Source organism: Hylobates moloch, unplaced genomic scaffold (genome assembly GCF_009828535.3).
Source record: "Hylobates moloch isolate HMO894 unplaced genomic scaffold, HMol_V3 SCAFFOLD_4, whole genome shotgun sequence".
NCBI classification, from domain to species: Eukaryota; Metazoa; Chordata; class Mammalia; order Primates; family Hylobatidae; genus Hylobates; species Hylobates moloch.
In genome coordinates this window covers 27,119,262-27,145,307 of record NW_026652279.1, presented here as the reverse complement: position 1 = coordinate 27,145,307, position 26,046 = coordinate 27,119,262, and the positions used below count along the sequence as shown (strand labels likewise).

The 26,046-nt window shown below is 41.2% G+C and overlaps 1 protein-coding gene and 2 pseudogenes across 3 annotated transcripts in view; 2 read left to right on the top strand and 1 right to left on the bottom strand.

The window, feature by feature from the left end:
• Positions 1-26,046, top strand: part of LOC116466730 (lipid transferase CIDEC-like) — an 87,966-nt pseudogene that overhangs the window by 27,432 nt on the left and 34,488 nt on the right.
• The window catches only part of LOC116466728 (Fanconi anemia group D2 protein), a 73,464-nt gene that overhangs the window by 21,819 nt on the left and 25,599 nt on the right, over positions 1-26,046 (bottom strand). The window contains exons 17-29 of one of the 3 annotated variants that reach the window (XM_058437253.1): positions 25,848-25,979; positions 23,177-23,287; positions 15,404-15,513; positions 13,276-13,336; positions 11,586-11,705; positions 11,077-11,150; positions 10,625-10,771; positions 10,007-10,107; positions 9,530-9,645; positions 8,181-8,289; positions 4,238-4,348; positions 3,857-3,966; positions 2,472-2,615 (exon numbers count right to left, since the gene is read on the bottom strand). In XM_058437253.1, the coding sequence (XP_058293236.1) occupies positions 2,472-2,615; positions 3,857-3,966; positions 4,238-4,348; positions 8,181-8,289; positions 9,530-9,645; positions 10,007-10,107; positions 10,625-10,771; positions 11,077-11,150; positions 11,586-11,705; positions 13,276-13,336; positions 15,404-15,513; positions 23,177-23,287; positions 25,848-25,979 (1,446 nt within the window). Of the gene's footprint in view, positions 1-2,471; positions 2,616-3,856; positions 3,967-4,237; positions 4,349-8,180; positions 8,290-9,529; positions 9,646-10,006; positions 10,108-10,624; positions 10,772-11,076; positions 11,151-11,585; positions 11,706-13,275; positions 13,337-15,403; positions 15,514-23,176; positions 23,288-25,847; positions 25,980-26,046 lie in introns of those variants that run through there. The other 2 variants (XM_058437254.1, XM_058437255.1) reach the window with 2 other exon arrangements.
• LOC116466493 (cytochrome c-like) lies at positions 15,537-17,834 on the top strand (annotated as a pseudogene).

Sequence of the window (26,046 nt, the reverse complement as noted above, 5' to 3'; positions counted from 1 at the left end):
GTGATGGTCCCACCTCAGCCACCCAGGTAGCTGGGATCACAGGTGTGCGTCACCATGCCTGGCTACTTTTTTTTTTTTTTTTTTTTTTTTAATTTTTTGTAGAGATAGGTCTCACTGTGTTACCTAGGCTGGTCTCAAACTCCCAGTACTTTGGGAGGTCAAGGCAGGCAGATCATTTGAGGTCAGGAGTCTGAGACCAGCCTGGCCAATGTGGTGAAATCCCATCTCTACTAAAAATACAAAAATTAGCTGATGTGGTTGTGGGCACCCGTAATCCCAGCTGCTTGGGAGGCTGAGGCAGGAGAATCGCTTGAGCTCAGGAGGCAGAGGCTGCAGTGAGCCAAGATCGCGCCACTGTACTCCAGACTGACAGACAGAGGAAGACTCCGTCTCCAACAAACAAACAAAAAAACTAGCCGGGTGTAGTGGGGCATGCCAGTGGCCCTAGATACTTGGAAGGTTGAGTTGGGAGGATCACTTGATCCTTGAACCCAGGAGTTCAAGGCTGCAGTGAGCTATGATCTTGCCACTGCACTTCAGCCTGGGTGACAGAGCAAGACTCTGTCTCTAAAAAGAAAAAAGAGGCAAGGGAGGAAATTGCACCTATCTCATATAAAAGATAGCTATTATGCTCTGTCATATAATAAAGTCAAGCATGTCCAAAATAAATATTCGGAAGAGTAAAATAATAATTCAAGACAGGATAGTTTAGAAGACATACTTTTTCTCTATAAATTCCTCTGTATACCTTTCCAGTTGCGGATCCAAGATGCATTTCCTAAATATCCTGTGATTTAAAAAATGACCTTGAATGCCACAAGCAGGGTTTGGAAAAAAAAAAAAAAAAAGACTAATTCAAGGGAATTTCACTTGTCTGTTCATTAAATAATCCTTTCATACTTCTTTTCATCTAATGTTTTGCTACTATTAACCCTGGGCGGGATCCCAGAGTGATCCCAATGGAATAACTATATTACACTGCCAGAAGCAGAATGGGTGAAATACAGTCTCACTGCAAACTGCTCACTCAATACACATTTATGTGGACTCTCCTAAGGGCAAGATGATGTAGAAAGATTAAAAAAAAAAAAAAGATATGGCTGGGTGTGGTGGCTCACACCTGTAATCCCAACACTTTGGGAGGCCAAGGTGGGCGGATCACGAGGTCAGGAGATCAAGACCATCCTGGTTAACAACAGTGAAACCCTGTCTCTACTAAAAATATAAAAAATTAGCCAGGCATGGTGGCAGGCGCCTGTAGTCCCAGCTACTCGGGAGGCTGAGGCAGGAGAATGGTGTGAACCCGAGAGGCGGAGCTTGCAGTGAGCCAAGATCCCGCCACTGCACTCCAGCCTGTGCGACAGGGCGAGACTCCATCTCTAAAAAAAAAAAAAAAAAAAAAGATACTATTTCTGTTCTGAAGGTACCCACATTCGTGTAAATTTCAGGTGAAAATTAATGCTATTTCAATTTCTCTTAACCTGGAGAAATTCTACTCTCTGTCTCTGATGAAATCCCATCTCAAAAGTTACTTTATCTGTGAAAATGTTCTCTACTCCCAACTTCAATATAAACATCATTCTCTCACTAGAGTTTCACTAGTCCTTGGTTCGGACCATTAATACCGTATTTGGCATCAATAAAGCTATGGGGCCAGGCACGGGGGCTTGCGCCTGTAATCCCAGCACTTTGGGAGGCCAAGGCGGGTGATCACGAGGTCAGGAGATCGAGACCATCCTGGCTAACATGGTGAAACCCTGTCTCTATAAAAAATGTACAAAAAATTAGCTGGGCGTGATGGCGGGCGCCTGTAGCCCCAGCTACTCAGGAGGCTGAGGCAGCAGAATGGCGTGAACCCGGGAGGCAGAGCTTGCAGTGAGCAGAGATTGCGCCACTGCACTCCAGCCTGGGCGACAGAGTGAGACTGTGTCTCAAAAAAAAAAAAAAAAAAAAATTAATAATAATAATAAAGCTATGGTACTGCTAGCTATTTCCACTTCTTTGATTAGATTAGAAGCTATTCGAAGGCAAGCATGATACTCTATGTACTACTGAAATACAAGTGCCTTGATTAGTGGCAAACACAAAATAGGACTCAGTAAGCAACTGTCGGATGCTGAACAAATGTTGTGAAAAAGTGAAAAGGGCAATGACTTCTAAGAACCAGAAGAGTGCTCCTCTACAAAAATAATCTAGGTAGCTTATTATTATTAGTAGCAGTAGTAGTAACCTAAATGTAAGGATCACATCATTGGCATGATATTTTATAATGTCTGACACATTATTAAAAACCTTATGACTTACAAACACCAGTATGAGGATGATTATTCGTCATTACTTTCACATATAAAGGCTTTTAAAGTCAGTCTAACTTCTCTCCTCAGTGTCACAGTGTTCTTTGTGAAATAAGAATAGACCTGAGGAACTTTCTGAAAGAAGATTAAATTCTGAGATCTTAGCCTGTCACTTACTTCAGTGTGCATTTCAGTATCTAAGATGAACTTCGTCACAAGTCCACAATGTAGAATAGAGAAGACCTCAATGTCCAGCTCTCGGAAAAAAGCATGGGCATTATGTAGTAACAATGATGTCTTTTCTTCCCTCCCTGTGAACTCCTATGGGGAAGTCACAGCAACAAAGAGAATAAATAAATCTTCTATATTAATCAAATTTTAATAAAAACTTCAAAGTGCAAATATGCATTTATTTAATGCAAAAAATTACATTTTCATTATAATAACAACTTCCTCTAGCCAAAGTCCCTAAATATTCCCAAGACAGAGCACCTAATTTAAGATGGGGATACAAGTCACACATCAAGACCCTTAGCTGGTTTCTATTTAGGGATGATCTATTAGGCAAATCAAGGCATTTAGGTCTAGTACAGAAAACTGTGAGCTGGCCAGGCGTGGTGGTTCATGCCTGTAATCCCAGCACTTTGGGAGGCTGACGTGGGTGGATCACGAGGTCAGGAGTTTGAGACCTGCCTAGCCAAGATGGTGAAACCCCGTCTCTAATAAAAATACAAAAACTAGTTGGGTATGGTGGTGCATGCCTATAATCCCAGCTACTTGGGAGGCTGAGGCAGGAGAATCGCTTGAACTCGGGAGGTGGAGGTTGCAGTGAGCCAAGATCGCACCACTGCACTCCAGCCTGGGTGACAGAGCGAGATTCCATCTCAAAAAAACAAAACAAAACAAAACAAAACAAAACAAAACAAAACAAAACAAAAAACAAAACAAAACAAAACAAAACAAAACAAAACAAAACAAAACAAAAAACTGTGAGCTTAGGGGCCAGAATGATCTGGCTTCAAACGCTAGCTCCAGCATTTATTAACTGTGTGACTTTGCGCAAGTCACTTGCCCTCCCTGGGTCTTAGTTTCCTCCTTTATTAAATGTGGTATTAATATGAAACTTGGGCTCTTACAGAAACTATATCTAATAAATATACAATAAATGGTGGCTGATCAACAGAAATAATTGGGATCTATGTGGTCCAGGCAATTTCAAACACATGAAACTCATTCTGCAAACAGTACAAATGTAAAGTAAAAGGGAACTACTGATAATCAAGTACCTCAAGAGAGAATTCAATATACTGCTGGGGTACAAAAAAGGGAGTAAAACAGTCAAGAAAATAATTAGAAAAAACAGTCAACAATGTGTGGCAGGAATAAGGACCTAAAGTCTAATCTGAACTTTGCTACTAAGGAGATTACTCCAAGGCCTAAGAGAGTTTTGGCTCGCTGTTTCCTAATTTTTTTTTCTTTGTAAAATGCAGAGAATAAAGCTTGGTTTCTGTTAATCTCACTGGGATGTCACAAACCTTCACGGATACCCATCATTCCAATACCTTGTTCAGCGGGCCTTTATGAGATGGAGTAGGGTCACATTCTGAATTTTTCTCTTCTGAAAGTGTGTCAGAGGAGGATGTCTTGCTGCCATCTGTTTTTTGTTTCCTTTCTTTTATATTAAAAAGAGAAAAGTGACTCAAGTAATTAATAATCATGTTTGCCAAATATCATTGCCCTCAGAAAACAACCTGTTGGAAACTGCCTAGAGGTAGAAGAGGTAATTTTATAACCCTAAATTACAGTGTATTTATAAATCTAATAAAGAAAGAGTTCAGTTTTACAATTGTTCCAATTACTGATGCCATGATACACATAACTTTTAGGTTAATTCAATGAAGCTTATTTGGAGACACAAGACAAGAGGAAAAGAACATACTTACCTATTTTTCCTTTCTTTCTGATTTTTGCTGAAATAGCAGTAACAGTATGAGGTGTTATATCTAAAGTTTCCACGTCAAAGTTTCCAAGAGGAGGGACATAGTCTGGGGTGACTGAAACAAACAGCAGGCTGAAGCTCAATGTGTACCAATTACACACCACCATTAGACTTGAAATTCAGTCACTCCATTGGCTAAAAACTAGTTTCCAAAATTACCAAGCATGGCTGAATGCTTATAAGACATATTCAAGTCATCTGACATTGTTTTGGTATAGCAAAATGGCCAGAGATAACACAGAAATGTCATATTAAGTATGATCAATTATCATAAAACCACTTTAAATAATGATATAACAAACAGAAAAAAACTAAAACAAACATTTAAAATCTAAATGGTGGCCAGGCAGGGTGGCTTGTGCCTGTAACACCAAGCACTTTGGGAGGTCAAGGTGCGTGGATCACCTGAGGTCAGGAGTTCGAGACCAGCCTGGCCAACATGGTGAAACCCTGTCTCTACCAAAAATACAAAAATGAGCCAGGTGTGCTGGCAGATGCGTGTAATCCCAGCTACTTGGGAGGCTGCGGCAGGAGAATTACTTGAACCCAGGAGGCAGAGGTTGTAGCAAGCAGAGATCGCACCACCACACTCCAGCCTGGGCAACAAAGCAAGCCTGTCTCAAAAAAAAAAAAAAAAAAAAGAACGGGGAAGGTATATGTATTTATGGCGTACATGAGATATTTTGATACAGGTACACAGTGTATAATAATCACATCAGGGTAAATGGGGTATCCATCATCTCAAGCATTTATCATTTCTTTGTGTTACAAACAATCCAATTATACTATTTTAGTTATTTTTAAATGTACAGTAAGTTATTGTTGACTGTAGTCACCCTGTTGTGCTATCAAAAACTAGATCTTGGCTGGGCTCTCTGGCTCATATCTGTAATCCCAGCACTTTGGGAGGCCGAGGCAGGTGGATCACTTGAGGTCAGGAGTTCGAGACCAGCCTGGCCAACATGGTGAAACCCCATCTCTACTAAAAGTACAAAAATTAGCTGGGTGTGGTGGTGCACACTTCTAGTCCCAGCTACTCAGGAGGCTGAGGCAAGAGAATTGCTTGAACCCAGGAGGCAGAGGTCGCAGTAAGCCAAGACCGTGCCACTGCACTACAGCCTGGGTGACAGAGCGAGACTCCATCTCAAAAACAGAAAAACAACTAGATCTTATTCATTCTATCTAATTATATTTTTGAACCTATTAACCACCCTCATTTTTCCCAGTCCCCCAACCACAATTACCCTCCCCAGCCTCTGGTAACCATACTTCTACTCTATCTCCATGAGTTAAATTATTTTAATTTTCAGCTCCCACAAATATGTGAAAATATGTTGTGCCTGGCCTATTTCACTTAACATAATGTCCTCCAGTTCCATCTGTATTGTTGCAAACAACAGGATCTCATTTTTTTTATGGCTGAATAGTACTCCATTGTGTATATGTACACTTTATCCATTCACCCACTGATAGACACTTAGGTTGCTTCCAAATCTTGACTATTGTGAATAGTGCTGCAATAAACATGGGAGTGCAGATATCTCCGTGGTATACGGATTTCCTTTCTTTTGGGTATATACCTACCAGTGGCATTCCTGGATCATATATGGTGATTCTATTTTTAGTTTTTTGAGGAAACTCCAAACTGTTCTCCATAGTGCTTGTACTAATTTACATTCCCACCATGTACAAAGGTTCTCTTTTCTCCATATTCTCACCAGCATCTGTTACTGCCTGTCTTTTGCATAAAAGCCATCTTAATTAGGGTGAGATGATATCTCATGGCAGTTTTGATTTGCATTTCTCTGATGCTCAGTGATGTTGAGCACCTTTTCACATATCCACCATTTGTATGTCTTCTTTTGAGAAATGTCTATTCAGACCTTTTACCCATTTTTCAGTCCGAATAAATTTTTTTTCCTATCTTTATATATTCCAGTTATCAGTCCCTTGTCAGATACATAGTTTGCAAATATTTTCTCCCATTCTGTGGGTTGTCTCTTCACTTTGGTGTTTCCTTTGCTATGCAGAGGAAAGGAACTTAACTTTTTAACTTAATGGGATCCCATTTGTCCATTTTTGCTTTGGTTGCCTGTGCTTGTAGGGTATTCCTCAAGAAATCTTTGCCCACTCTAATGTCCTGAAGAGTTTTCTGAATGTTTTTTGTTGTTGTTGTTAATAGTTTCATAATTTGAAGTCTTAGATTTAAGTCTATAATCCATTTTGATTTTTGTATATGGCAAGAGATAGGGGTCTAGTTTCATTCTCCTGCATATGGATATCCAGTTTTCCCAACACCATTTATTGAAGAGAGTGTCTTTCCCCAATGTATATTCTTGGCACATTTGCTGAGAATGAGTTCATTGTAGGTATATGGATTTATTTCTGGGCTCTCTTCTGTTCCATTGGTCTATGCATCTGTTTTTATGCCAGCACCATGCTGTTTTGGTTACTATAGCTCTGTAGTATAATTTGAAGTCAGGTAATGCGATTCCTCCAGTTTCATTCATTTTACTTAGGACAGCTTTGGCTATTCTGGGTCTTCAGTGGTTCCATATAAATTTTAGGTTTTTTTTTCTATTTCTGTGAAGAATGTCATTGGTATTTTGATAGGGATTGCCTTGAATCTGTAGATTGTGTTGGGTAGCATGGAAATTTTAACAATATTAATTCTTCCGATCCATGAACATGAAGTATCTTTCCTTTTTTTATTTGCTCTTCAATTTCTTGCATCAATGTTTCATAGTTCTCATTATAGTGCTCTTTCACTTCTTTGGTTAAGCTTACTCCTATTTTATCTGTAACTTTTGTTTATTTTATTTGTAACTATTGTAAATGGATTACTTTCTTGATTTTTTTCAGATTCTTAGTTGTTGGCATACAGAAATGCTACTCATTTTTATATGATGATTTTGTATCTTGCAACTTTACTGAATTTATCTAATAGTTTTTTGGTAGAGTCTTTAGGCTTTTCCAAATATAAGATCATATCATCTGCAAACAAGGATAATTTAACATCTTCCTCTCCAATTTGGATGCCCTTTCTTTCTTTCTCTTGTCTAATTGTTCTAGCTAGGACTTCCAATACTGTACTGTATAACAGTGGTATTATATAAGTGGGTATCCTTGTCTTGTTCCAGATCTTAGAGGAAAGGCTTTCAGTTTTTCCCTGTTCAGTTTAATAGTAGCTATGGGTCTATACCCAGTTTTCTGAGGGTTTTTTATGATGAAAGGATGAATTTTATAAAATTTTTTTAAGCATCAATTTAAATATCATGTGGTTTTTGTCCTTCATTCTGTTGATAGGATGTATCACATTGATTTACATATGTTGAACAATCCTTGCATCCCTGGGATAAATAATCCCATTTGGCCATGATGAATGATCTTTTTTTCGTTTGTTTTTGAGACGGGAGTCTCGCTCTGTCACTCAGGTTGGAGTGCAGCGGCACGATCTTGGCTTACTGCAACCTCTGCTTCCCAGGTTCAAGCGATTCTCCTGTCTCAGCCTCCAAAGTAGCTGGGATTACAGGTACCCACAACCATGCCTGGCTAATTTTTGTATGTTTAGTACAGACACGGTTTCACCATGTTGGCCAGGCTGGTCTCGAATTCCTGACCTCAAGTGATCCACCCGCCTTGGCTTCCCAAAGTGCTGGGATTACAGGCGTGAGCCACCTCGCGCCTGGCCGATATTTTTAATGTGTTGCTGAATTAGGTTTGCTAGTATTTTGTTAGGATTTTTGTATCAACGTTCATCAGGGATATTGGCCTGAGGTTTCTTTTTTTGATGTGTCTTTGTCTGGTTTTGGTATCAGGGAAAGCTAAGTGCTTTATTGCCTCACTACTGGCCTAGTAGTACTACCAGTATAGGACACTTCCCTTACCTGCCAAGTACTTTTCCAGGATTATTTGCAATTCTACAATGTGCTTTAACCGGGTGAGCACCTTCCCCTTCATCTCAGGTGATGTTTCCCGGCAGAAGGCATTCACAATCTGCAAAGTACAAATTACATTCTCATACTTCCAAATGTTCAGATTTTAATCTTGTTTGTATTATTTATCCAGAGCTGAGAGATGTCTATGAAAAGCAGGATCTTTGAGTTTAGTCTGTAATAGAACTGTCCTCAGCAACGTGGTATAGAGAAAAAAAATCTCTGGGCCAAAATATAGGAGATTCAGCCAGGCGCGGTGGCTCATGTCTGTAATCCCAGCACTTTGGGAGGCCGAGGCAGGAGGATCACTTGAGGCCAGGAGTTCGAGACCAGTCTGGCCAACATGGTGAAAGCCCATGTCTACCAAAAATACAAAAATTAGCTGGGCATGGTGGCACACATCTGTAATCCCAGCTACTAGGGAGGCTGAAGCAGGAGAATTGCCTGAACCTGGGAGGTGGAGGTTACCATGAGCCGAGATTGAGCCACCACACTCCAGCCTTGGTGACAGAGCAAGACTCCGTCTCAAAAAAACAAAAAAGGAAGGAGATTAGGCTTGTGACCCTAGTTTTACTTATTACTAGTTATGTTACAAGGTAGAATAGCCAGAGAGCACACAATTTGGTGAAACAAGTTCTATACTGCTACTTACTAACTGTGTGACCGTGGCTGAGTCTTTAATCTTTCTAAGTATTTCCTCATAAAGAAATGAGTCCAGCACTTGGTACAGTGTAAGTACTTAAAAATTTTTAATGACTTTGAACTCCCTATACTTGAAATTTGTATGTGTAAAATGAGGACAATAGCTATCCTGCCCATATCATAATAGAGATGTGGTAATCAAATAAGCTCATTCAAGTACACAAAAATTCCTGAAATAATATGTGAGAGGAAGACAGTGAGGTAGAGATATAAGATGTTGCCATCGTTGTCATTATCACTAAACACAAATATGTTCTAATGGGAGGGAAACTACCACCACTCACTGAATCAAAACAGTAGGCATATGCCTGTGCTAGGACCAACAGTAGTTCCACAGTGAAGAAGGTGAGAAGGTCATTCTAGGCAGAAGGCAGCTTGGAGAAAATAAAGCACGGGCAATGTGAAGTGAATTCTAAGTATTCTCATTTGGCTACATAAGGAGGTTCATATAATTGGGGAGTGGTGGGACATAACAGCTAGAGAAGCACACGGGGGTTAGTGCTTGGTGAGGACTTCTAGGGAGTCTTCTGGGAACTAAGAAAATAGTTTTGAGGAAAAACTATGCACAATAAGTGAAACATCCTATTAACTCTGCTCACCTCTCGGAACCAGTTGAGAGTAAGAAATATGAGAGAGCACATGAATGAACACTCTTTAGCAGACATGGACTCCAACCTCTCTCCAGGCTCCAGGTCAGTTAGGAATACAGGACAATCTGAGAGAGAACAAACATTTCCAACTACCTTTAGTGCAAGCCAATAAAACATGGAGGTTGCCTCTGCAGCTAGCTCTCCTTGCTATTTACTTTCCCCTTTAATTCATATTTGAAGGCCAAGATCTGATTAAAATATTTGTATAGCAATCAACAAATATAATTAGAAAGTTTTTGCAGCAATTGATTTGTTAACATAATGGGATTCTGTATGTACTATTTTGTCTTTGGAATTCCAATGCTAAACTATTCTGTTGAAGTTAGAAAATTCCTCCCCACATATACCATATACTGATCTGCCCTTTCCTAAGTTTACCAAAGAAAGAGTATAAAGAAGAAAGGATCTGATGACTTCATCCCATACCTAGTAGACCATCAATCTCCTCCAAGTTTCCGTTATGCTGTCTCTCCACACAAAGTCTCAGTAACCGGAAATACGGAGCCAGGCACAGTGGAGACACCAAACTGAGAAGGAAAAATAAATTTCTAGACCACACTTCATAGGTGTATTATTCCACGTACATAGGGAGCTATTACTCCACATACATAGGGAGCACAACTTCTTTTTTTGAGACAGAGTCTTGCTCTGTCACCCAGGCTGGAGTGCAGTGGCATGATCTCAGCTCACTGCAACCTCTGCCTCCCAGGTTCAAGCAATTCTCCTGCCTCGGCCTCCTGAGTAGCTGGGATTATAGGCGCATGCCACACTGCCCAGCTAATTTTTGTATTTTTAGTAGAGATGGTGTTTCACCACGTTGGCCAGAAAGTAATCTCGGAATATCTGTTGGCTCACACAAGGCAATATAAATCTCAAGCCAAGGATCCAAGAAAAAACAAGGAATCTGCCCCATTCTCCCTAAGCTCTCCAAATACTATTGTCTCAAGAGAAACTTTTTTGACTCAACTTCCCCACCAAGAACTGTGGAATTCCCCGTGAACATTCAAAACACTAACAGGTTTAGAAAAGAAAAACTATACTGACTTTTGGCCTGATTCCTGTGAAGTCACCGGACCCCCATCTTTTGCAAAGTCCTGAGAAAACAGCAGTGGCAGGAGGTTTATGGCGATCCCATCCTGAGTGTTGTATTCTTCCAGTCCATACAGCGCTTTCACAGGAAATGGAAAGTCACTGCAGAGAAAAACCAGAATCTGATGCTGCAGCTCAGGAATACGCAAGGCTACAGGGAAAACCACTAGAGCAAACCAATTTCAAATACAACATCATGGGGAGAAATTAGAAACAGAAGAACAAACAGTGAACCTTTTAGGAATTTTGGAGCTAAGGGTGCAGAGGTGCTGGGGTTGGGAGGAAAGAAGCTGTGGGACTGGGCAGCTGTGGCTGAGGTCAAGGGTATTCTGAAGTTTGTATCAGCTACTGACAGAATTGATGTAACTTCACCAGTACAACCAAGCCAACAGGTAAACAATACCTACCCTTCGGGAACAACACAGGAGTCCACTACGAAGGCATCCTGGAAATCATTACAGATGGTATGCCCAACCCATTCCTTCAGGAAGCAAACAAACAAAAAGGGCAGTGCAGGGTGTACTTGCTGTAGAGCCCTAGATAAATTACTCTTAACCTTTCTAAGTCTCAGTTCCCTTATTTCTAAAAAGAAATAATAAATATTTCATTATTGTGAAGTAGAGAAGAGAGAGTGCATAAAAAGCACTTAGCACAAGGCCTAGCATAGACTAGGGCTCTCAGACAGATAGTAGCCATCATCATTAACAAAGTCAATCTCTTCTTTACTATTGTGATTGTTATTAAGTGAAGGAGGCCTCAGAGAAGAGCTGTGAGGCAGGGTAGGGCAGAAAAGCCTTTCCCAGTTAGAATTTAGGAGAGGTCACAGGATGATCTATTTTCACACTGCAACAGAAAGACTTGAATAGTAAAGCAGCTCTCATGCTTTACTGCTTTAAGAAAAGACAATTGGCTTTACCAGGGCTTTTGGATCCAGCTTTTCATGTTGGATCAGGTTGGCAAATTCATCATAGTAAAGTGCAGAGGCCTGAGGAGACTGCTCACTGCAGGAATGAACCAACTGCAACAAGGAGGTCACCTGGAGCAAAGAGGAAGAATGGTTTAAACCTTGGGCTGCCAATCCTTCCCAAACTCCACTCGCCCCATTCAAGATTGTTTTTTCACTTTCTGATTTTACTGGCAAAGCTCTACGTCTCACTTGAAGTTTTCCTGAATGTTCTGACTTGTCTGTCTCTTTCTGATATCATCCCTTTCCCAATCTGCCAGACACTGCAGCCAGATTAATTTTTCTAAAGTAAAGCTTTGATTTGCCATCTCCATGCTAAGAAACCCTTAAGGAATACCTCTGCCTAAAGAATGAAATAAAAATGTATTACTTTACATGCAAGGCTCTCTGTTTTCTCTCTCAACTAGCTTTTTCTTTTTTCCTTTTGAGACGGAGTCTTGCTCTGTCGTCCAGGCTGGAGTATAGTAGTGTGATCTCGGCTCACTGCAACCTCCACTTCCCATATTCAAGCAATTCTCTTGCCCCAGCCTCCTGAGTAGCTGGGACTACAGGCGCCTGCCACCGTGTCCCACTAAATTTTTTGTACTTTTATTAGAGATGGGATTTCACCCTGTTGGCCAGGCTGGTCTCAAACTCCTGACCTCAAGTGATCCTCCTGCCTTGGCCTCCCAAAGTGCTGGGATTACAGTCGCAAGCCACCGTGCCCTGCCTGAACTAGCTTTATGTCCCACTTTCCAATTATATACTTATTTGTCCCCATGCTTCAACCAAAGTGTTATTCCATAAAAATGGCATATCTTTCTTGCTAAGACTTTATAATTTAATTAGAGAGATTAAATGGAAATAGAAATAAATGCAACTGGCCCAGGGGTGGTGGCTCACATCTGTAATCCCAGTGCTTTGGGAGGCTGATGGGGGCAGAGTTTGAGACCAGCCTGGTCAACGTAGCAAAACCCTGACATGGTGAAACCCCATCTCTACTAAAAATGTAAATTTAGCTGGGCATGGTGGTGCATGCCTGTGATCCCAGCTACTTGGGAGGCTGAAGCAGGAGAATCGCTTGAACTTCGGAGGCACCACTGCACTCCAGCCTTGGCGACAGAGTTGAGACTCCATCTAAACATAAATAAAAAAACATAAAAATAAATGCAACCCAAGCCAGTAGTTTCCAACTGTCAGAAAACCACAGAAGTAGGAGTTCAGGAAAACTTCTTTTTCAAAAGAAGCACTTTCTGGTGAACTGACAGTGACTAGAAGCAATTCCTCAGTTACTCATAAACATATCCAATCACATTATAAGAACTCGGCCAGGCGAGGTGGCTCACGCCTGTAATCCCAGCACTTTGGGAGGCCGAGGCAGGTGGATCACTTGAGTTCAGGAGTTCAGGACCAGCGGGGCCAAAATGGTGAAACCTCGTCTCTACCAAAAACATAAAAAATTAGCCAGGTGTGGTGTTGGGCGCCTGTAATCCCAGCTACTCTGGAGGCTGAGGCAGGAGAATCACTTGAACCTGGGAGGTGGAGGTTGCAGTGAGCCGAGATCTTGCCACTGGACTGCAGCCTGGGTGACAGAGCGAGACTCTCAAAAAAAAAAAAAAAAAAAAAGACAGGAAAAAAAAAAAGAAAGAAAAAAAGAACTCACCTGTGTGCACTGCTCATCACTCAGGTTGGTTCTGTCTTGGGTCAAACTAGATGATTCACTTCTAAAAACAAAGAATTTTTTATTTTATTTTATTATTATTATACTTTAAGTGTTTTTTTTTTTTTTTTGAGACGGAGTCTTTCTCTGTCCCCCAGGCTGGAGTGCGGTGGCGCGATCTCGGCTCACCGCAACCTCCACCTCCTGGGTTCACGCCATTCTCCTGCCTCAGCCTCCCGAGTAGCTGGGACCACAGATGCCCACCAACACGCCCGGCTAATTTTTTTGTATTTTTCAGTAGAGACGGGGTTTCACCATGTTAGCCAGGATGGTCTCGATCTCCTGACCTCGTGATCCACCCGCCTCGGCCTCCCAAAGTGCTGGGATTACAGGCTTGAGCCACCGCGCCCGGCTATACTTTCAGTTTTAGGGTACATGTGCACAATGTGCAGGTTTGTTACATATGTATACATGTGCCATGTTGGTGTGCTGCACCCATTAACTTGTCATTTAGCATTAGGTGTATCTCCTAATGCTATCCCTCCCCCCTCACCCCACCCCACAACAGTCCCCGGTGTGTGATGTTCCCCTTCCTGTGTCCATGTGTTCTTATTGTTCAATTCTCACCTATGAGTAAGAACGTCCAGTGTTTGGTAAAAACACAGAATTTTAATTTCACTTTTGTAATATTTTGTAACAACTGCCAATAAGTTTAAGAATTCTGACTTCCCTAGGGTAGGGTAAAGATAAAAGTGCATGAAGGCAGTGAAGAGTATTTATTTTGTCCATACAAAATACAGATTAGAGTAAAGGATGGTTATCTTATATATATTTTTTCTTTTTTCTTTTTGGTACGTATTTTTTAAGGGCAAATTAGCAATAATTAGAGGAAGCACTTAATTAGTGCATATTATGTGCTAAACATTGTTCTAACCCTTTAATGTTCTCAATGACTCTATGAGATAAATCCTATTATTATCCTTATTACTGATGTGAGTCTACAAAGGCAGAGAGATAAAGTAACTTACCCAAGGTAATTCAGCTAATAAACAATGGAGCCAGAATTTGACCCTGGGCAAGCAGTATGGCTTCACTGAATGAACTCTTAACCAGTACACTCTGCAACCTCTTCCCATTATTAATGTGTGTCACAGGAGAGTAATGACTATCTGAGCCAGTGGCGGTTGGGGTGGGGTTAGGGGGAGAATTTACTAAGACAGTTGTAGGTAAAGAAAGGCAGATATCTTAGAGAAGGTATAAAAATATGTTGCAAGAAAGTAATGGGCAGCCAGCAATAGAGGAGCTGACTGCAAGGAAACAACGGCTTGCTGGGGATTTATAGAGTAGTATTTATGATGTATGCTGTATGCCGAAGAGGGCTTTGTGCAGTACTGATAATGCCAAAGTTGCAGTGAGCTAACTTGCAGGTGTCTGGTGATTAAGTTGGGCGCAGGAGAGCTGCATGTCCTGCACCATGAAAAAAGGCAGACTTATATACTTTCTGTCTTTGCTTTCTTTGCTCCCACCATTCTGACTCCTTTTCCCTAATTAGGATTCCACAATGTGGATTCTAAAGATGTCTCCTGATGTCTCAGAAAATAAATTCCAAGGAGCATGAACTGATATCCAATGTCGGTTTGTAATGGCAACATCTTATCAAGCCCCCAAACTGATATTTCTTTAGATTCTACAAATGGGGCCTCAAGGAACAAGGTGAGGGGAAACACACAAGATCTTATTTGTACCAAATGTATAAAGTTCCCGACAGGAATGACACAGCAATGTAGACACCTGCATTGTCTAATGCCTATATCAGGAGCAGATAAAGAAAAATGCATTCTAAAAGAATCAGGGTTCCCGTTTCGTGCGGAGATTTCTAGAATTTTACCTCTAGGCAATCCTTAATTTTTAACCACAGACTGTAATGGCTAGGAACACAATCCAGCAAAACATATACATGGTAATATATACAGTCACGATTAGAAGGGAAAATGGAAAAGTAGCAAAACACATTTGCTCGTTTCTCTTAAAGTTGTAACTTCTACTGCTAAAATGATGTCTATGAGATGTAACACTTTGTTAGTAAGATTAACTGATCTTAAACCACAGAAGTCAGAATCTCCACGTGTACCTGTCTGCCGCCATGATGCCAGCCATGGTGACAGCACCAATAATCCCAATGAGTTTGTACTTGAATACGGTGCTAGAGAGCTGCTTTCTTATCACCAAGTGCATGTCATCCTGCAATGAGATGATGAAGAAAGATGAAAATGCTGGAATGGCACAGCAAAAGAAGGTATGGATATTGAGCCATATAGCTAGACTATAAAGGCTTTTATCGTTTACTGCTTTTTTTTTTTTTTTTTGAGACGGAGTTTCATTCTTGTTGCCCAGGCTAGAGTGCAAAGGCGCAGTCTCGGCTCACTGCAACCTCTGCCTCCCAGGTTCAAACGATTCTCCTGCCTCAGCCTCCTGGGTAACTGGGATTACAGGCGCCCGCCACCATGCCCGGCTAATTTTGTATTTTTAGTAGAGACGGGGTTTCACCATGTTGGCTAGGCTGGTAAACTCCTGACCTCAGGTGATCCACCAGCCTTGGCCTTCCAAAATGCTGGGATTACAGGTGTGAACCACCACACCCAGCCCTGTGTGTCTTTAGCAAGTCAATTCATCTCTCCAAGTTTTAATTTTTACGTCTGTGAAATGGGGACTTTTTTTTTTTTTTCTTTGAGACGGAGTCTTGCTCTGTCGCCCAGGCTAGAGTGCAGTGGTGCCGTCTTGGCTCACTGCAAGCTCCACCTCCCGGGTTCATGCCATTCTCCTGCCTCAGCCTCCCGAGTAGCTGGGACTACAGGCGCCCGCCACCAACCATGCCTGGATAATTTTTTGTATTTTTAGTAGAGACGGGGTTTCACCATGTTAGCCAGGATGGTCTCAATCTCCTGACCTCGTGATCCGCCTGCCATGGCCTCCCAAAGTGCTGGGATTACAGGTGTGATTACGTGCCTGGCCCGAAATGGAGAAGGTTGTTTTAAAGATTAGAGATAAATTATAAAAAACTTCTAGAACAGTGCCTAGCACATGATAGACATTCAATAATATCTTTTATTGTTATTATTTCTATAAGGATATGAAAATTATCATAATGTTGATGACTGCTCAGCCAAAATAATGAACTAGAATAAAATACTCAGGTAAAGATTTAAACATGGAGGCAAGGCTGGGCGAAGTAGCTCATAGCTGTCATCCTAACACTGAGAGGCTGAGGCGGCTGGACTGCTTGAACCCAAGAGTTCAAGACCAAAGACCAGCCTGGGTAACATAGCAAAACCTCGTTTCTATAGAAAATACAAAAATTAGCCAGCTGTGGTGGTGCATGCCTGTGGTCCTGGCTACTCGGAAGGCTGGGGTGGGAGGATCACCTGAGCCTGGGAAGTCAAGAACACAGTGAGCCAGGATCACATCACTGTACTCTAGCCTGGGTGACAGAGCCAGACACTGTCTCAAAATAAAATAAAATAATAAAATAAATATTGCTGAAAAACATTAAAGACATAAGTAAATGGAAAGAGCTATTGTCTTCATGGATTGGAAGACACTTAATATTGCTAATACCATTCAAAGTGATTCAGTGCAATCCTTATCAAAGTCCCACAACATGTTCTGCAGAAACAGAAAGATCCATACCAAAATTTGCATGGAATTTCAAGGGACCCCAAACTGCCAAAACCTTGAAAAAGAACAAAGTTGGAGGGCTCACACTTCCTGATTTCAATATTAATACAAAGCTACAGCAGTCAAAACAGTGTGGTGATGGCAGAAGGACAGACATATAGACCAATGAAATAGAATACAGAGTTCAAAGATAAGCCTTCATATATGTGACAAATTGATTTTAGACAAGGGTGCCAAAATCATTTCAATGGTGAAAGGACCATCTTCTTAACAAATGGCACTGGAAAAACTGGATATCCATGTGCAAAAGAATGAAGTTAAATCCTTAAAATATTAAAATATACTATATACAAAAATTAACACAAAGTGGATCAAAGACCTAAATTTAAGAGCTAAAACTTTCTCTTAGAAGAAAATAAAAGAAAACCTTCATGACCTTGGATTCGGCAATGGTATCTTAAGTATGACAACCAAAAGGACAAGCAACACAAGAAAAAAATTGATAGAGAGTGGGTCGTACAGCTTTGGAGTGGCAACCTTTGTGGTGCCAGTGACGAAAAAGAGAATTAAATACGGGTGATGTTGAGAAAGGTAAGAAGATTTTTGTTCAGAAGTGTGTCCATTGCCACACGGTGGAAAAGGGAGGCAAGCACAAGACTGGGCCTAATCTCCATGGTCTCTTTGTGTAGAAGACAGGTCAGGCCATTGGATTCTCTTACACAGACACCAGTAAGAACAAAGGCATCACCTGGGGAGATGGTACACTGATGCAGTATTTGGAGAATCCCAAGAAGTACATCCCTGGAAGAAAAATGATCTTTGCCGGAATTAAGAAGGCGGAAAGGGTAAACTTGATAGCTTATCTCAAAAAAGCTACTAATGAGTAATAATTGGCCACTGCCTTATTTATTACAAAACAAATGTCTCATGACTTTTTTATGTGTACCATACTTTAATAGATGTCATAACACCAGAATTCAGATCATGAATGACTGACATAATATCTTCTTGGGTGGTCCTCATTTAAAACTAAGACTGGCCGGGCGCGGTGGCTCACACTTGTAATCCCAGCACTTTGGGAGGCCGAGGCGGGCAGATCACAAGGTCAGGAGATCGAGACCACAGTGAAACCCCGTCTCTACTAAAAATACAAAAAATTAGCCGGGTGTGGTGGCGGGTGCCTGTAGTCCCAGCTACTCGGAGAGGCTGAGGCAGGAGAATGGCGTGAACCCAGGAGGCAGAGCTTGCAGTGAGCCGAGATTGAGCCACTGCACTCCAGCCTGGGTGAAAAATCGAGACTCCGTCTCAAAAAAAAAAAAAAAAAAAAAAAAAAAAAAACTAAGACTGGCTTGTGGTTAAATGAATATGTTGTTTTTTTAAAATTTTAATAGTAATTCCAATTCAGTAAATGGTATCACTGTTTACCCCTTCTAAAGATATAATTAGATTTTGTTAGTCATGTTCAACTTTTCACAAAGATGGTGAGTGCCATCTTAAAACTTAATGGAGGCTGGGAGCAGTAGCTCACGCCTGTAATCACAGCACTTTGAGAGGCTGAGACAGGCAGATCATGAGGTCAAGAGATTGAGATCATCCTGGCCAACATGGTGAAACCCCGTCTCTACTAAAAATACAAAAATTAACTGGGCGTTGTGGCGCATGCCCGTAGTCCCAGCTACACGGGAGGCTGAGGCAGGAGAATCGCTTGAACCTGGGAGGCGGAGGTTGGAGTGAGCCAAGATTGTGCCACTGCACTCCAGCCTAGCCCTAGCGACAGAGTAAGATTCCATCTCAAAAAAAAAAAAAAAAGAAAGAAAGGAAAAGAAAAAGAAAAAAAATAGATAAATTTGACTTTATTGAAACTAAATACTTTAGTGCATCAAAGGACACTATCAAGGGGGTGAAAACCCATAGAATGGGAGAAAATATTTGCAAATCATGTATCTGATAAGGGATCAATATCCAGAATATATAAATAACTCCTATACCTCAACAATGACAAAAACCTAATTTAAAAATGGGCAAAGAGCTGACCACGGTGGCTCGTGCCTGTAATGCCAGCACTTTGGGAGGCCGAGGTGGGTGGATCTCCTGAGCTCAAGCGTTCCAGACCAGTCTGGGTAACATGACTAAACCTCATGTCTACCAAAATTATAAAAAATTAGCTGGGCATGGTGGTGCACACCTGTGGTCCTAGCTACTCAGGAGGCTGACATGGGAGGATCTCTTGAGCCTGGGAGGTGGAGGTTGCAGTAAGCCAAGATAACACCACTGCACTCCAACGTGTGTGACAGAGTGAGATCCCATCTCAAAAACAAAACAAACAAAAATGGGTAAAGGACTTGAATAGACATTTCTACAAAAATATAGAAATGGCCAAGAAGTACATGAAAAGATGCTTAACATCATTAGTCATTAGAAAATGCAAATCAAACCACAATGAGATACCACTTCACACTCATCAGAATGATTATAATTAAAAAATAGGGCCTGGCGAGGTGGCAGGTACCTGTAGTCCCAGGTACTCAGGAGGCTGAGGTGGGAAGACTGCTTAAGCACGGGATTTTCAGGCTGCAGTGAAGTATGATTGCGCCACTGCACTGCAGCTTGGGTGATGGAGTAAGACCCTATCTAAAAATAATAATAATTTTTAAATTAATTAATAAAAATCAAAAGAAATTTTTAAGAAAGGAAAATAAATGTTGGCAAGGATATGGAGAAATTGGAACCTACATACATTGTTGGTGGGAATGTAAAATTATGCAGCTGCTATGGAAAGCAGTTTGGTGGTTCCTCAAAATGGTAAACATATGGTCATCATATGACCCAGCAATTCCACTCTTAGATATACACCCTAAAGAACTGAAAACAGGGACTCAAACAAATATTTGTAAACCAATGGTCACAGCAACATTATTCAAATGGCCAAAAGGTGGAAACAACCCAAGTGTCCATCAATGGATGAATGGATAAATAAAATGTGGTATAAACAAAGAATGGGGGCCAGGCGCAGTGGCTCACGCCTATAGTCCCAGCACTTTGGGAGGCCGAGGAGGGTGGATCACCTGAGGTCAGCAGTTCAAGACCAGCCTGGCCAACATGATGAAACCCCAACTCTACTAAAAATACAAAAATTAGCTGGGCATGGTGGTGCACGCCTGTAATCCCAGCCACTCAGGAGGCTGAGGCAAGAGAATTGCTTGAACCCAGGAGGCAGAGGTTGCGATAAGCCAAGATTGTGCCATTGCACTCAAGCCTGGGCGACAGAGTGAGACTCCATCTCAACAAAACAAAATAAAACACAACAACAACAAAAACAAAGAATGGAATTATTTATTTATTTATTTATTTATTTATTTATTTATTTATTTATTATTATTATTTTTTGAGACGGAGTCTCCCTCTGTCGTCCAGGCTGGAGTGCAGTGGCACGATCTCGGCTCACTGCAAGCTCCGCCTCCCGGGTTCACGCCATTCTCCTGCTTCAGCCTCCCAAGTAGCTGGGACTACAGGTGCCTCCACCACATCCAGCTAATTTTTTGTATTTTTATTAAAGACGGGGTTTCACCGTGTTAGCCAGGATGGTCTCGATCTCCTGACCTCATGATCCGCCAGCCTCGGCCTTCCAAAGTGCTGGGATTACAGGCGTCAGCCACTGCGCCCGGCCAAGAATGGAATTATTATAGCTGTAATGGGAATAAAGTTCTGATGCATGCTACAACCTACATGAACCTTGAAAATATTATGCTAAGTGAAATAAGCGAGACACAAAAGGATACATATCGTATGATTCCATTTATATGAGGCATCTAGAATGAACAAATCCATAGACAGAATGTGATTAGTGATTACTAGGGGGTGGGGAGAGGAAGATGGCAAATTATTGCCTAATGGGTACAAAGTTTGTTTGGGATGATCAGGAAGTTCTAGAAATGGATAGTGGCAATGGTTGTATAACACTGCGAATATACTTAATGCTACTAAATTGTACCCTTAAAAACAGCTTAAACGGTCTATTTTATGTTATGTATATTTTATCAAAATTCAAAAATAAAATAAAATAGTGAAGTAGCTTTATATTGCTGATTTGAAGCAATCTCCAAAATAAACTGCTAAATGCAAAAGGTAAGATGTAGAACAAGAAGGGAAAGGAAACTGCCGGGCGCGGTGGCTCACGCCTGTAATCCCAGCACTTTGGGAGGCCGAGGCGGGTGGATCATGAGGTCAGGAGATCGAGACCATCCTGGCTAACACGGTGAAACCCCGTCTCTACTAAAAATACAAAAAATTAGCTGGGCGAGGTGGTGGGCGCCTGTAGTCCCAGCTACGTGGGAGGCTGAGGCAGGAGAATGGCGTGAACCCCGGGGGGCGGAGCCTGCAGTGAGCTGAGATTGCGCCACTGCACTCCAGCCTGGGTGAAAGAGCGAGACTCCGTCTCAAAAAAAAAATAAATAAATAAAATAAAAATAAAATGAAGAAGGGAAAGGAAACTACAGGTAAACACAAATTTGTAAATTCTCAGAACATCTCAGAAGATTATAAAGTGATTGCCCCTGTGGGAGACAAACCAGGTGCCTACAGAACTGAGAAGAAGTGAGAGTTATTTTTCACTGGATACTCTTCTATATGTTTTGAATTTTGTATGACACATGTACATTACCCAGTCCAAAAATTTTTTTTTTAATTAAAAAAATGTGCTGACTGGGGATCCAAGAAAGGAGGGGAAAAGAGATAAAAAAATATGATGGCTGTGGCCGGGCGCGGTGGCTCATGCCTGTAATCCCAGCACTTTGGGAGGCCGAGGGTGGCGGATCATGAGGTCAGGAGATCGAGACCATCCTGGTTAACATGGTGAAACCCTGTCTCTACTAAAAATACAAAAAATTAACCAGGCGTGGTGGCAGGCGCCTGTAGTCCCAGCTACTCGGGAGGCTGAGGCAGGAGAATGCTGTGAACCCAGGAGGCGGAGTTTGCAGTGAGCCGAGACTGCGCCACTACACTCCAGCCTGGGCGACGGTGCGAGACTCCATCTCAAAAAATAAAAAAAATGTATATATATACGTGTATATATATATATAATATGTACATATATACGTATATATATAATACGTACATATATACGTGTATATATAATACGTACATATATACGTGTATATATAATACGTACATATATACGTGTATATATAATACATATATATACACACATATATACACACATATATACATATATACACACATATATACATATATACACACATATATACATATACACACATATATACACACATATATACACATATATATATACACACATATATATATACACATACATATATATACACATATATATGTATATATAGGCTGGTTGTTCAAAGTCACAGTCTAGTATGAATTACTGCCATAAGGTAGCACTAAAAATACAAACGAGTTACAAGTTATGATTCCAATCTAATCTCTTCCTTTTGTTTTATTTATTTATTTAATTATTTATTTTGAGATAGAGTCTTACTCTGTTGCCGTGGCTGGAGTGCAGTGGCACAATCATGGCTCACTGACGGGGTTTTGCCATGGTGCCCAGGCTGGTCTCAAACTCCAGGGCACATGTGATTTGCCTGCCTTCGCCTCCCAAAGTGCTGGGATTACAGCCTGGCTTTTTCAGTGAATGGTGTCCACAAACGAAAGCAAGCCCATGTGAAGTTCACATTAGATGGAGATGTTTCTTAGGAAACAAGGCAATTCTGTGTCCCCACTGCACTCAGAACCTGAACAGTTTCATGGTTAGCTCATCACAGACCCATCTCTACCCTAATAGACAAAGCTTTTTGAGGGCAGAGGATCTAATATATCAGTGCCTGGCACAGAATAGGCACTTAATGTTTGTGGTAAGAATAAAAAAATGCTAGTACTATGGCTATGTACTCCATTTCCACTACTACACACTAGCAAATCTATCATTTGCTTTTTTTTTTTTTTCCTAGCAAATTTCAAGTAAAGAGGTTTAAAATTAATACAAAATACTGAGAATACAAAAATTAGCTGGGTATGGTGGCACGTGCCTGTAGTCTCAGCTACTTGGGAGGCTGAGGCAGGAGAATTGCTTGAACCCAGGAGGCGGAGGTTGCACTGAGCTGAGATCGTGCCAACTGCACTCCAGTCTAGGAGACAGAGCTAGACTCCGTCTCAGGAAAAAAAAAAAAAAAAGAATCTTTCCCAGCATATTGCCACTTACCTGGATGTGGCTGCTGGCTTCATTCTGTTTGCTAAATGCCAGTGTGCTGAGAACATAGAAGAGTTTTCGTATTTGCTGAGGGGATATGTTATCCAGATAATCTAAAATGCCCTGTGGAAAAAATGAGGACAACAATGAGGCTAGCAGCTAACATTTTTCCCTTAAAATTCAAAAAATTAAAATCCCTTTAAAAGAGACACACATAGATAGCCAGGTATCTAAAACTTTTTAGCTCCCTTAAAAGCTTAAGTTCTAAAAGCTATGCTCAGAGCCCAAAGGTTTGATAGACTAGATATAAACTGAGAAAACTCTTACAACTTTCTAAATCTCTTATTATCAGCGACTAGGAACTATCAGGAAACATAAAGTTTTCTTTATCCTCTTCACTCTGAACCACAATCCTGGGCTTTAATCATCTACTGCTTAATCATTCCAATGCACCTCCCAGTTGGTATTCTTTACCTCCACCTTTCCCTTTCTTTCAGTGAAAACAATATTCTACCAAAAGTTATGTCTTTACCCTATTCCTTGCCATATCATCCCTTCCCAGCTTCTACTCCATGAATTATTTCTCCCTTCTCTACAGATCTGGAAGGAGTCACAAGGAAACTATTTACTTTGTGACTTTGGGAAATGCCTCAGCTTTTCTCATCTGTAACGTGGCGATAATAATAGCTATAGTACCTTTCATGGTTTGTCTGAGGATGAAGTAATAAAACAGCTTTGCAAACTTTTAATTAATTTTTTAAAATTTCCATTTCTTCCTCTCTATTGAATCCTTTCTCTCAGCCTACAAGCAATCTCAAACCTCCTCATCTAAAAAATAATCTCCCTTGCAACCAGCTTCTTTCTCAAGCTACTTTTTTTAATTCTCTCCTCCTTGATGCTTCTCAACATTGACTCTATTCCCCAAGTCTTCAAGTTACTGCTCTCTGGCTTCCACCCTTATAATTCAATTAACACTGTTCTCTCAGAGGTTACCAGAGGTATCCTAATTGCCAAAGCCAATAGCCTCTGCTCCATCTTCAACCTCTATAGTATCCAACACTGGAGATAAATCCCTCACTCTTTTTTTTTTTTTTTTTTTTTTGATGGAGTTTCGCTCTTCTCTCCTAGGCTGGAGTGTGATGGCATGATCTCAGCTCACTGCAACCTCCACCTCCTGGGTTCAAGTGATTCTCCTGCCTCAGCCTCCCGAGTAGCTGGGATTACAGGCATGCACCACAATGCCCAGCTAATTTTTGTATTTTTAGTAGAGAAGGAGTTTCTCCATGTTGGTCAGGCTGATTCGAACTCCCAACTTCAGGTGATCCGTCTGCCTCGGCCTCCCAAAGTGCTGGGATTACAGGCGTGAGTCACCACGCCCGGCCAATCCCTCACTCTTGAAACTCATTCCTGGGCTTTTGCTACCTGACATCCTTTAAGCTCACATTATTAATCTTCCAGTTTTTTCATTTTCCTTCTACGGACATTTGCTTTCATCTGCCACTTAAACTTTAACCTTCTCAAAACAAAATGTCTGTGCTCTTCTAAGCTTCTTTTTTTTTTTTTTTTTTTGAGACAGAGTCTTGCTCTGTTGCCCAGACTGGAGTGCAGTGGTGTTATCTTGGCTCACTGCAAGCTCCGCCTCCCAGGTTCACGCCACTCTCCTGCCTCAGCCTCCTGAGTAGCTGGGACTACAGGCGACTGCCACGACGCCCGGCTAATTTTTGTATTTTTAGTACAGACAGGGTTTCACCATGTTAGCCAGGATGGTCTCTATCTCCTGACCTCGTGATTTGCCCGCCTTGGACTCCCAAAGTGCTGGGATTACAGGCATAAGCCACCACGCCCAGCCTGCCACATATTCTTAACAGTCACCAAGTCATGTTAATTCTAACACCAAATTGTCTCTAAAGCCATCATTTCTTCTACATTCCCGTGACCAAAATCCGGCCCTTACACTCACTCCCTTAGACCATTTCAGTGGTCTCCAATCCACCCATCATATAGCCTACTGAGTTATCTCTCAACGCTGAGTAGATTGGGTCAACTCTATGTAAAAACTAGTAATACCTTATTGTCTAGAAAATAAAGTTGAAACTCTTTAGCATGTTATTTGAGACTCTTTGCAACATGGGCCTGTCTTATGTCTTACCAGCCTTGCCTCCCATCATTCCTCTCCATATATATCCTATTCTCCAGTCATGTTTGTTTGCTTCTCATTCCTCAGTCACACCATTGACTTGGGCACCAGTTTGCTTCTGCTCAAACTCTTCTCTGCCCAGAATGCACTTCCCATACTTTCTCTTGTCAGTCATTCCCATCCTTCAGCAATCACTCACATCGCCTCTTTGAAGAATTCTCCAGCTTCCCAGGCTAAATTTAATTATTCTTGCTCTGTTATATCTATAGTACTTTACCAGAGAATTCACCATGTTGTATTTATAGTGACTTGCTTATGTGTCTTAGTCTTTGACATCAAAGGCAAGGGCCTACTTTACATTCATAGCACCCAGAACAGAGCTTAGCCTGTAGGTTAGGTATAAAGAAGTATTTGCTGAATGAATTAACACATAGATAGAACAGTCACTTTTTATTTATATTACTTGCCTATCATCTCACCTCCTTCCCACCTCCTCCCACCAATTATAGTATTCAATATCTAAAGTACAAGAAGCCAGTAAGATACCTTTACAAAGACAGCATTCATCATCATAGCAGATGGGTTTAACACTACCAACTCTAGGAGGACATCTAAGGCAGTATCAACTTCAGCTTCATTCCCACTGCAGATATGGGTCACTAAGGCACCAACCACTTCCTATACAGAGGAAAGTCAATAGGACAGTGTAAAACAAAATGTGGATGGCCATTCTAAAGGGATTCAC